Source organism: Mustela putorius, unplaced genomic scaffold, assembly GCF_011764305.1.
Source record: "Mustela putorius furo isolate JIRA1106 unplaced genomic scaffold, ASM1176430v1.1 tig00003846_pilon_pilon_pilon, whole genome shotgun sequence".
Lineage (NCBI taxonomy): Eukaryota > Metazoa > Chordata > Mammalia > Carnivora > Mustelidae > Mustela > Mustela putorius.
The window spans coordinates 21122309-21134622 of NW_025421999.1; the positions used below are offsets into that span (position 1 = coordinate 21122309).

The following is a 12314-nucleotide window of genomic DNA, read 5'->3' on the forward strand; positions in this document are numbered from 1 at the left end:
GCAAAATACACATACGCACAGTAATTCATTTCCAGGTCCGCCACTCCTGAGTAATTTCATGCAACACTTGATGGCAGAAATACCTAAGCACTGAATGTAACTGAAACTGCAGAGGGGGTTTCATTAGGGAAATTGCTCAAAGTGAACTTTTACCAAGAAAAACCCAAATCCATACTGTGTGTCAGCGACTCCCTCCCTCACTCCCTTGTGGCAATTTTGTAAAGTTCATGAATGTGCTCGATCTGGCTATTCGTGGTGCTAGCTTTTCAACTTACAGAATTTGTATAGAGGATTATGTGATAAAAACATGGTAGTTTTCTTAAAATTGTTTAAACAGATTACCAGATTATGTGTCTACTTTTTTTCTGAATCGAGATGTTCTTTTTTTTTTTTTTAAAGATTTTATTTATTTATTTGACAGAGAGAGATCAGAAGTAGACGGAGAGGCAGGAAGAGAGAGAGAGAGAGAGAGAGGGAAGCAGGCTCCCTGCTGAGCAGAGAGCCCGATGCAGGACTCGATCCCAGGACCCTGAGATCATGACCTAAGCCGAAGGCAGCGGCTTAACCCACTGAGCCACCCAGACGCCCCCTATTTTTTTTTTTAAGTTCTTTTTTAATAGGCAGTATTTAGTTGTTTTAAAAGATAAATCTGAGATTTTATTTTAAGAGACATTATTTTAACCTAGTTGATTTGTTGTATTTTCTTCTCTTGCCTTGAAAATGGAAACACCAGATTCTTTATTCAGAAATTAAACTAATTGTACTTTTATTGTTTCAGTTTTCTATTTAGCCTTTTTCTCTTCTGAAGAGACTTTTCTGACTGTTTATCTCTTACTTCCTGTAGTCCTGTCCAAGAAATAATACTCCTTACACACTGAGAAACAGAATGGGGGTAGTATTATGAGATGATGAAAAGTAATAACTTGAAGATGAATATTCAGAGAATATAATGTCATAAATTTTACTGTAATATTTTTATTAGTATTTTTTTAAGGTTTTATTTATTTATTTATTTTAGATTTTATTTATTTATTTGACAGACAGATATCCCAAGTAGGCAGAGAGGCAGGCAGACACAGAGGAGGAAGCAGGCTCCCCGCTAAGTAGAGAGCCCGATGCGGGGCTCGATCTCAGGACACTGGGACCATGACCTGAGCCAAAAGCAGAGGCTTTAACCCACTGAGCCACCCAGGCACCCCTATTTTTATTAGTTTAAAAAGAAATTAAAGGCAAATTGTAATCTTTAAAGATATTATGTTTATGCATTGTATTGTTTTTTGGTATTTTAAAACATTCTGGTATTTTTAAACATACCATTGCAAAGCTAGTTTTAAGCCAATAAATGGTTTGCACTCTTTTTTACCATGGTACTTAAGATTTATTTATTTATTAATTTATTTGACAGAGAGAGATCACAAGTAGGCAGAGAGGCAGGCAGAAAGAGAGGAAGGGAAGCAGGCCCCCTGCTGAGCAGAGAGCCCAATGTAGGACTCGATCCCAGGACCCTGAGATCGTGACCTGAGCCAAAGGCAGAGGCTTAATCCACTGAGCCACGCAGGCACCCGGTACTTAAGATTTTAAAAAGAACATAGTTCAAGGGTCCAAGCCGTATTTAAAAAAAAAAAAAAGTGCATTGAATTTATTAGTATTTTGAGTAAAAAAATAAATGTGCTTTTAAAATGTTAAAATGTTTCAGTATCATGAAATAGTATTTCCAACTCTTGTTAACATGCTAGTAGGAAAATATGAAAATGAAATTTATTACTATTAGTGTGTCTTCTCCCGCCCCTTACTCTCTGTTTGTTTGTTTTTGTAAACATGAATTCTGTTTCCTTGCTTGCCCACAGTGCTGAGACAAGGATTGGCGTTCAGTCAAATCTACCGTTTTTCCTTGTCCGATGGCACTCTTGTTGCTGCACAAACGAAGAGCAAACTCATCCGTTCTCAGACTACTAATGAACCTCAGCTTGTAATATCATTACATATGCTTCACAGGTAATCCTTGTTCTAAGAAATCACTCTTTCCCTTCCCCAAATCAAGAGGAAATGTTTCCAAAGCAACAGATACCCCTAGAGCTTTTCAGCCTTGTTAGATATGTCTGTTCATCGGCCACACGCAGGTACAATATAAAATTAACTTGCTATTAACTTCTGACTAAGAGACAACTTAGGATACCGGCAAAGGAGGGTTATCTCTTGAATTTGTGCCTTAATACTAGTGAATTTTAAAACCCCGCTGGAAGAACACAGGCTTCCGTTCATGGGGCTCCGACAGGAAGGCCTCCCCTAACAGGGAAGGGAAGTTGGGCCATCCCTCCAGTGGGAACACGTGCAGTGAAGTAGGAAAGCCACTAGCAGGACTTTTGCTCCTGTGCGTGGAAATCTGAGACTTCCAAGTATATCTACTTAGAGGACTTGTTTTAGGGCTTTTTCCCCCTCGGGTTTAAGTTAACTTCTTGCCATTAGTCTTTCAATTGAAAGGTAATAAACATTTCCATTAAAAAATGACAGTACAGAAAATTGAATGTTGATTTTAAAATAAATGTCATCAACTACATTGTTTTAGAATGATTACATTTTGCCTTACATAAATATTTATGTATGTACGGTATAAAACTTTATGAGGTACTACCAGAAGATACATAGAGTTGCTCTGGTGAAAGAGTCCCCTTTTATCACACTTCTCGATTGTATCCTTTCTTATTTGGGAATTAAAAAAAACCAGGCAGCCCTGTTTGCCAACTGTTAATAAATCTGACCTCAAACTGAAACAATTTGAAAGTGATTACAGATGTGCCAGATTTCACCCCCCTAAGTGAAAGCTGATGTTTGATGATTTGTGAAACCTGTTTTGTTTGGATTTGTGAACACATGTGGTAACTCACAAGTGACTGCCAAGGCTGTAAATTAAAGCTCATAGGGCTTGGAAAATCATCTAGCCCAGAAAGGTTGCCTTGAGTCACCAGTAAGGGAGTGGATTGGAGTTGTCTGGGCGTTGGGGGGTAAGATCACAGAGCACAGTCACTCTAAAGTTTGGCCCTACATTGTCTGTGCTAGAGTCTCTTGCTTTGACCAGCAAGGGGCTCTGTTGGACAAGGTGATCTAATTCACAATACTTTCAATAACTTCACTGGCTCTAGTACTTGTGGAGTTCCTACTAGTTGAGGCGGGCTCCCCCAACCCCACCCACCAGTTTTGAAGTTTGCTATCCGTCTTGAGCCAAGTAGTATACTTCAGAGCTCTCTGGGCTTACAAATGTGTCTACTGTTAGGAATTGTGATTTGACAGATAACTGAAGACAGCTCTGCTTATTAGGGTCCTTCCTTGAAGATGGGACAAGCTCTCAGTTATCCATGTATATATAATATATATAATATACCATGTAATGAGAAAGATATTATGTAATTGGAACCCCTCTCATGTCTTGTCTGGTAACTACGATTTCAATCCAGTAGTAGTCACATTTAAAGACACCTCCTCTATAAAACCGCAGACATCTTAATGAGTTGACTGCAAAACATCCCTCTTGGTCCAGAATTATGCATGCTCAGTCTTGTCCATAATTGCAGATTGTTTCATCCAAGTATTATCTGTCCTGTAAATGTAGTCTGTTCTTTTAAAGAAAAGAGGCCATCTCATTTTTTTAAAAATTAATAACAACTTGCTAAATGCGTTTCCTTTTATATTTCTCTCCTCATCGTACAGAGAGCAGAATGTGTGTGTAATGAATCCGGATCTGACTGGACAAGCGATGGGGAAGCCATTGAATCCACTTAGCTCTAGCAGCCCTGCCCATCAGGCCATGTGCAGTGGGAACCCAGGTCAGGACATGACCCTTGGTAGCAATATAAATTTTCCCATCAATGGCCCAAAGGAACAAATGGGCATGCCCATGGGCAGGTTTGGCGGTTCCGGGGGAATGAACCATGTGTCAAGCATGCAAGCAACCACTCCTCAGGGTAGTAACTATGCACTCAAAATGAACAGTCCCTCACAGAGCAGCCCTGGCATGAATCCAGGACAGCCCAACTCCATGCTTTCGCCACGGCATCGCATGAGCCCCGGAGTGGCTGGCAGCCCTCGAATCCCACCCAGTCAGTTTTCCCCTGCAGGAAGCTTGCATTCCCCTGTGGGAGTTTGCAGCAGCACAGGAAATAGCCATAGCTACACCAACAGCTCCCTCAACGCACTTCAGGCCCTCAGCGAGGGGCACGGGGTCTCACTGGGGTCGTCGCTGGCTTCACCAGACCTAAAAATGGGCAATTTGCAAAACTCCCCCGTTAATATGAATCCTCCCCCACTCAGCAAGATGGGAAGCTTAGACTCCAAAGACTGTTTTGGACTTTATGGGGAGCCCTCTGAAGGTACACCTGGTCAAGCAGAGAGCAGCTGCCATCCTGGAGAGCAGAAGGAGACCAGCGATTCCAGCATGCCCCAGGCCGTGAGCGGTGAGAGAGCCGATGGACAGACTCGGCTGCATGACAGCAAGGGACAGACCAAACTCCTCCAGCTGCTGACCACCAAATCTGACCAGATGGAACCTTCGCCCTTATCCAGCTCCCTGTCGGACACAAACAAGGACTCCACGGCGAGCCTGCCTGGCTCTGGCTCGACACACGGAACCTCGCTCAAGGAGAAGCATAAGATTTTGCACAGACTCTTGCAGGACAGCAGCTCCCCCGTGGACTTGGCCAAGCTAACAGCAGAAGCCACGGGCAAAGAGCTGAGCCAGGAGGCCAACAGCACAGCTCCTGGCTCAGAAGTGACTGTTAAACAAGAGCCCGTGAGCCCCAAGAAGAAAGAGAATGCACTACTTCGCTACCTGCTAGACAAAGATGATACTAAAGATATTGGTTTACCAGAAATAACCCCCAAACTTGAGCGACTGGACAGTAAGACAGACCCTGCCAGCAACACAAAATTAATAGCTATGAAAACTGAGAAGGAGGAGATGAGCTTTGAGCCCAGTGAGCAGGTAAGTTGGGTCCTGTGTTCTCTCAGGTGTGCCAATCCATACCCAACAAGGATTTTCACGGGGAGGCCACAGGTGATGGGACAGAAATAAGCCTCCTCCTTTGCTGTTCCTACGTGGAGACAGTTTATTCTCATTGAAGCTCCCTGTCCAAGATACTCCTGTCTACCAACGAGTGACATCGCCATCAACCAGGGGTAGGCTGACTGACCTTTTTTTTTTCTCTTGTGAAGGACCAGTGGTAAATATTTTAGGCTTTGTGGACTGTCCAGTCTCTGCCGCCGTGGTACGAAAAACAGCCATAGATCCTATGCGAACAAATGAGAGCTAATAAAACTTTACTGACAGACACTGATCTTAGGATTTGATACAGTTTTCATGGGTCACAAAATGCTCTTCTTTTGATTTTTTTTTTTTATTATTAAAAAAATGAAAATCCATTCTTAGCTCAGGGCATAGGAAAACAGGCAGTGAGCAGGATTTAGCCCACAGAGCAGCTGTAGTTTGCTGCCCCTGTTAATAGAAGATGCCTGAATCAGAGATAATCACATCCTTGAAACTGGCTCTGTCAGGACAGACTTCGTTGAATTATTTCCCATTTACCTTTCTCTCTCTTTAAGATCAGAGTTTGGTTTTCAAACCTAATGAGTATCATTGCACCCTTCTTGTCAGCTGAACCTTCTGGTTAATGTTAAAGAATTCTTTTCTTTGCCCTTTTTTTTTTTTTTTTTAAGAGTTCTTTCTGATGTAGTGGTTTGGCATAAGATGTTTCCTGGGGACTCAGTGTCGGGCTGGGTTAATGATCCAAGACTTCACCCTGCATCACCAGCTCGCTTTCTAATCCCTGGGAACAGCCTTGGACTTCAAATCTTTTAAGTCCTGATTGGTTAACAAGTGAAGAAGCCACATCGGCCTTTCTGCTTGAAATGGTTCGCTAATTTGTCTGGCAATTCGTTTTGCAAGTGGAGAGTTGTATGTGTCACTGTCTTGGGGGACTAGGTGTGGATGGGGAGAGAAGAGGGCAGCACTCCCTCGCTATGGTCTTGAACTCTGCTGAGTCAGCGGAGGCTGGCCTGGGGGCAGAGCTAGGATTGGAAGCCGGAATCAGGAAGTCTGAGGCCAAACACCCCCGCCCCTAGAGCTGGGCTCCCTCCACCACGGTTCTTAGTACTTAGCTTCCTTCATTTCTTTCACTTTGATGTCTTGGCAGCTGCTACATTCCTGTAAGACAGACATGATTTTTTAAACCTACGTGCCCTTCACCAGAGAAACATCCTAATTCTATAATCATCTTTGATCATTAACCCTGGAACGCAGACGTTAGTGGAGGGTTTGACAATACAGCTGTTCTTTAATGCTGTGAAATCGGTTAAGTGGGGGAAACTCAAGAGTTTCTTTCAGCAGAAAGTTAAGAGCAGTACCTTGGAGTAAGTGTAGGGTGAAGCTGTATTGATGACTGTCAGTGTTGAGGTTTACTAGGTTAGAATATACAGAGTGGGTGGCAGGTACAGATACTGTCCCTCAGATCTCCCTAACACATGCTAGAGGGCAAGAGGGTGACTCATGAGGGCCACCTTAGCTCACTGGCTAAGTGGCTGGCCCCTCCCTCCATACACAGAATTTATTTCATTCCCAGGCCTGAGGCCCGAGGGACTTAGAGGGTCAGGGAAGGGGGACACTGTTTGGCATGTCTATATTTAGTATGTGATGACGCTAACTTCAGACAAGAAACTGACACACACAGAAAAAGAATTTTTTTTTTTAAGACTTTGAGTCACTTGCCGTTTCTAATTGTTGTTTAGGAGAAACATTTTTCTAATCAAAATCATCTTACCTAGGGAACATGAGCACAAATATGTTATTTTGGATGGACCAAAAAGCAGTGTACACACATACACATACAATTTTTTTTCTTAATGAAACCCAGTCCCTGGTCTCACCCTCCATTCACTCCCATTTAAAAATAAAACACCAAAAAATACTGCTTCAGAGCAAATTTAACATTGAAAACATTGCAACTTGAAAAGAAAAGTTACCACAGGAAGTATGCATTACCTAAATTTAGATCAAAGTCAGAATGACTTACTTTAAGGAAAAAACAGTGATTCTTTCGCCTCCTGCTCTCCTTCTCTATTCCCAAAACAGATTAATTGTATCTCCTTTTAACTGCTGTACCAGTTTGTTAAACTTTTTCTTTCATTTCAGGGGAATGCGAGTTTTTTATTTAATGAGATAAACTGTTAGGGAGCCTGAAATATACGCTCAACTGTCGTGTTATTTTGACTCAGAAAAGAGCCATTAACCGAGTGTGTGTTTAAGCTACCTATAACTTATTAAGGACAGGAAGTACTTCGATGGGGCTGTTATACCTAAAATAGTGTTCCTTACTGGGTAGAGTATTTAAACAACATTTGTTTCTACGGTGTTTCGTCACTAACAGGAAGCAGTGACTGAAAAATTTCCAATATGTTTACCGACTTTCAAGTTACTTACTTACTTACCCAGCGGAGCATGTTGATAGTCTTAGGTTCTCTCTAATGCTACTGGGCCAGTCCTAATGAAGGCCTAGAAATCTTCTAAAAGGAACATATTGTTATTTCGCTCCACTAGAAAGGCAAACCATATTTTAAATGGGCAGTGTCCTGAAAATTTCCCTCCAAATGGGGTATATTTATATTACCGTCTTTTAAAACTTTCACCATTTTTTAAAAACAATTTTATGTTAGGCCAGTGTGGTAAAATTACACTTCTTATTTAAATTTTTGAAAAGATGTTTTATAACTTATTAAAATACTTATGTTATTAAAATGCATGTGCTCTTTATATTTCCTTCAGAGAACAAGTTGATTTGACACATGAAAAATTCATAAAACCAGAAAAATGAAAAATTAAAGAAATCAAGTCCAATTTTCATTTTGTAGAACTTTTATAAAAATCTTTCTGACTCATTTTTTGCCTGAAATAGTTTAAACTAACTATTCAAATTGATGTGGCTAATTTGAGCATTCGAATAGATGCCTAAGCAAAACTTTGAAGAATCTTGGCAAAGCATTTTAAAGGAAAGCATTAATCTTTTTGTCTTGTGAAGAAAATGCCTAACAAAGTAGGCATGGACTAGAAGAACTTTCAGTGAGAATTAAAGCTTAAAAGAATTGGGGAGGGGGGGCAGCTGGAATATTTGATCAGAAACTTAATGTGATCAAATCTATCCCTTCTAAAACTTACATGACTACAGAAGAAAATTCCATAATTGTCCGATTTTATTGCCAAACAGGCAAAGGGGTTATAATAGACATTCTGAATTTTACGTCCTTGATGAAGAACATTTAAAGTATACTTAAGACAATCTGATGAATGTTAAATGTGTACTCCAGAAATTAACAAGAAATAAACACAAGCAAAACTATATTATCTCTAGTGGGGAAAATTGCATAATGTATTCTTCTGATGGAGAGATGAGAGAATTCAAATAATGCCCATAGTTATGGGGATCCAAAGAACCAATTTCTTTTGAATAAGAAAACAAGAAGTGCCCACATGGCTTTCTTAAGACAAAAAAGTGTTCAGTTACTTGTCGGAACTAGACTGATCCCCCAGTTGAATCTGGTCAGCAATTAAAATGGCAGAGATTAAAATTTGGAAATTGGTTTTTAAGACATGCTTTTTTATAATACATGCTTTTTAAAAATAAAAATCAACCAAGGAAAATATTGGATTTTAAATTTTCTAATTATTTGAAGTTGAAAAACCAATAAATTGATTTAAACCATCCAAATAATTTATTAGATTTTGTTTTTTGAGAGAGGGAGAGAGCACAAGCTGGGGGTGGGGGACAGAAGAAGAGGGGGACAGACTCCCCACTGAGCAGGGAGCCAGACGTGGGACTTGATCCCAAGACCCCAAGATCAGGGCCTGAGCTGAAGGCAGAGGTTTAACCAACTGAGCCACCCAGGCACCCAAGCCATCCAAATATATTTTAACATTTTATATGTATAATGTTTAGACTTCTTTTCAGTTGATTATATTAGACACAAGAGTAGATTACAAAGGAAGAATCATGAATCTTGTTGATAGAACTCTTTGAAACTATGATGATAGTTATCTTTCTGTTTGATGGACGTGGTTTAAAGTATAATTTTATTTGCATGATAAGAGTCAAGGTAAAAAGGAAAGATAGGAGTCTAGACAGAGGCTGTTGTTAATCTACATTGTAAAAACTTTCTTCTACACATAAATGGGATTGGGGGCAAGTATAAGAGCATCTACTGAGGATAATAATACTCTTTATATTTATTATTGTTTATATGAACCTTTTTATTTTAGCTGTTTCTCATCCAAGGCAATCTGCAAAGCTTTCTCAAGAAGCAGCTTATTACTTACCCCCTCCTTCCTCCTCCTTCACCCCCAAATCCCCCCACCCCTCTGCCACACACACAGTGAGCTTCCTCAAGGGCCACTTTTTAAAATGCTCTAGACAAGGCAGCAGCACAGTAGGGAAACTTGGTTTCATAGGACAGCAATAAATTTCAGTTTATTAGAACTTCTTTCTTATGTCTATAGCTATTTTAATGATACAATTACAAGGGTATCTATTACACATTCTTAGGAACTATTTTTCTGAGAAAATAATGGCAATTACAGGAATTTCTATGAGAAATTTAGTTGATCCTGGAAAATTTTCTTAAATTACAGGATAATATGGTTAAAGGAATTCATTTAATTGACTGAGTGTCCATGATTATGTTCCAGGAACTGTTCTTGGAGGACAATAAATGTTCATGCTGATGTTTATACCTTTTGTATTCAGTAAAACACGGTAAAGATAGATTTGCAGTGGAGTCACTTTATTTGTACATTTAACTTGCACAAAATCCTGTATACACATTCAGAAGAAAGGAAGGGGGCAGCAACGAAGTGGTTAAGTAATGTGAGCAGTTCTGCCCGCCATTATACCCCATCGGTATGTACCGTAGCAGAGTGATCATGAGGTGGGTGACAAGAGTTTACTGGGTGTGGGTTCTCCTGTGGCTCTAACAGCGTGAACATGTAGCTGTGTGTTTTTAAAAGCAGCACAGCCTCTACACGCTACACGCTGCACACTAAACTGTTTAGGACTCAGCTGAAAAAACAGCTTTGTGTTTCCACTCTGGAGAAGAAACTGACTGTGTTGTCCTCAGAGGGGACACAGGTGTACAGTGAGGTGTCTCCCCCAGGATCATTTTATCTCTGTCTGTCTATACTTTAGGATGCTGACTTCAGAGCCCAGCCCTTACCTAAGAGGTATCGTTCCCATATTTGGTGCCTCCATCTTTTGTCGGAAATGGGTGGCTAAACTAAACTAGAAAATGGTCTTGTGATTGCCCCAGCAACACACTGGGAATTTCCTCAAAAGTGGATCTTTAGGTTATTACTAAGCTAGTTGACTCTGAAGAAGGAATCAAGTAAAATATCACTTCAGTTTCTCTTTCCTAACTTGAGAAACATGGCCAGTAAGACTTCTCATACAGGTATTGCATGTGCCATAAATTTCAGAAAACCTTAGTAAATTCAACCTTTGCATGGGGAATAGGAATTATATATAGAACAAAACTGTGGGGCATTTTGCTTCAAGCAGACCTCCTCTCAGGTTAAACAGTTCTATCTGAATGCCCTGGGTGGACAAAATAGTCACGGTCAAGGATTCAGAGTCCATCCAGTGACTTTGGGGGAATTACCTAACTTCTGTGTTTCCACCTACACATCCAAGAGATCAGCACTTTCTTCATTAGAAACGACTTCTAACATTTAACGTCTTCTTTTTCTTGTGTGGTTGACACTGCCTAATAGGTTCTACTTAAAAGAATATAAAATAAGTTGAGCCTTCTGGAGGAAAAGTAGTAGGTGTGAGATAGTGGTAATACGTACCTTATTATTTTGATGTTGGTCATTGAAATGAAATGACTTCTGTGGAAGGAAAAGCCCTAGGAAACCACGTTCTGCCTTCTGTGAAATCAGGTTAATAGATGCCATGTATGGGGACACCATGTTTGTATCCTGCTTCCCTATATTTTGTTGCCTAAGCTGGTGACGGACTGAGAGAGCTAGTAGCGTTTGAAACTGAAAGTGCGAGCAGGAAAAAAAAAACACCAAATTGAAAAGGCAGCGCTAACTATTCATGGTGACTTTGAGCTGATTTTTCGCTTATTTTGCATTTTACCACCCCCCCTTTAAAAAAAAAAAATCCTAGAAGGGAATGACCACCTAGAAAATACTGATGTAGTGTGCATTTAGATAATTTTTTTGAACGAGTTTTTCATTGTTGTTATTTTTTAGAGTTAACCATAAAACCTAGACCTGGACTCTTAAGTCTAGTATACTCAGAGTTAATCAGAAACATACATATACTCATGACTGATTATTATTATAATCATTTATTATTATAACTGATAAATTATTAAATTATTTATTAGCATACAATATTATTATTGTTGTTGTTGTTACTATTATTATTATTATTAGCATACAATAAAGGGAAATTTATACATTGCCCATGAAGCACAGCCCTGGAAGGGAGCTTTCTAATTCAGTCACGACTCTTCCAGATGAGGAAATAGAGAACTAAGAGATTAAGTTATTCGGCCTTTGTTAGTTATATTTTAAAAGATGATCAAGCCCCTCATTAGGCCAGAGGTCCTCACAGGTGTCTGCATCCTTTGCATGGCCGTGGTGGTGCCTCGGTGGTGCCAGCTGGGTCTGTAATTGCAGTTGGGGCTGGGATGCCCACTCGCAGGGTGGGACGGGATAAACTCTTCTGTTTGTTAACTGCAGCCTGGCAGTGAGCTGGACAACTTGGAGGAGATTTTGGATGATTTGCAGAATAGTCAATTACCACAGCTTTTCCCAGACACGAGGCCAGGCGCCCCTGCTGGATCAGTTGACAAGCAAGCCATCATCAATGACCTCATGCAACTCACAGCCGAAAACAGTCCTGTCGCACCTGTTGGAGCCCAGAAAACAGCATTGCGAATTTCACAGAGCAGTGAGTATGCGATATTGGTGGTTATGCCAAGAAATTCCCATATAATCACCATTAGAAACAGTGATTATTAAAATCTGATACAAACAGCTTAGTCACTTCAAGGTTTCTGTGATCCAATAGCACCATCTACTGTCCAGGTTGTTGAAAACTCCTTTCAAAATAGTCTCCAGTGAACAGGGCTTTCCAACATTCTCGTGCAGTTCATTTCATCAGCACCAGAGTGAGACTGACCTACATAGATAAAGTTCTTTGGATGGTTGTCGTGTTTCCCTTTATTTTTGCTACTGCTTTCAGAAATGGAGTTTAAAATAGACTTTATGTGTT

The 12314-nt window shown here is 40.3% G+C and overlaps 1 protein-coding gene across 8 annotated transcripts in view; it reads left to right on the forward strand.

The window, feature by feature from the left end:
* Positions 1-12314, forward strand: part of NCOA2 (nuclear receptor coactivator 2) — a 303163-nt gene that overhangs the window by 255198 nt on the left and 35651 nt on the right. For all 8 annotated transcript variants that reach the window (XM_045063213.1, XM_045063214.1, XM_045063208.1 and 5 more), the window contains 3 exons: positions 1848-1995; positions 3706-4975; positions 11780-11990. In XM_045063213.1, coding sequence (XP_044919148.1) covers positions 1848-1995; positions 3706-4975; positions 11780-11990 — 1629 coding nt within the window. The remainder of the gene's footprint in view (positions 1-1847; positions 1996-3705; positions 4976-11779; positions 11991-12314) is intronic.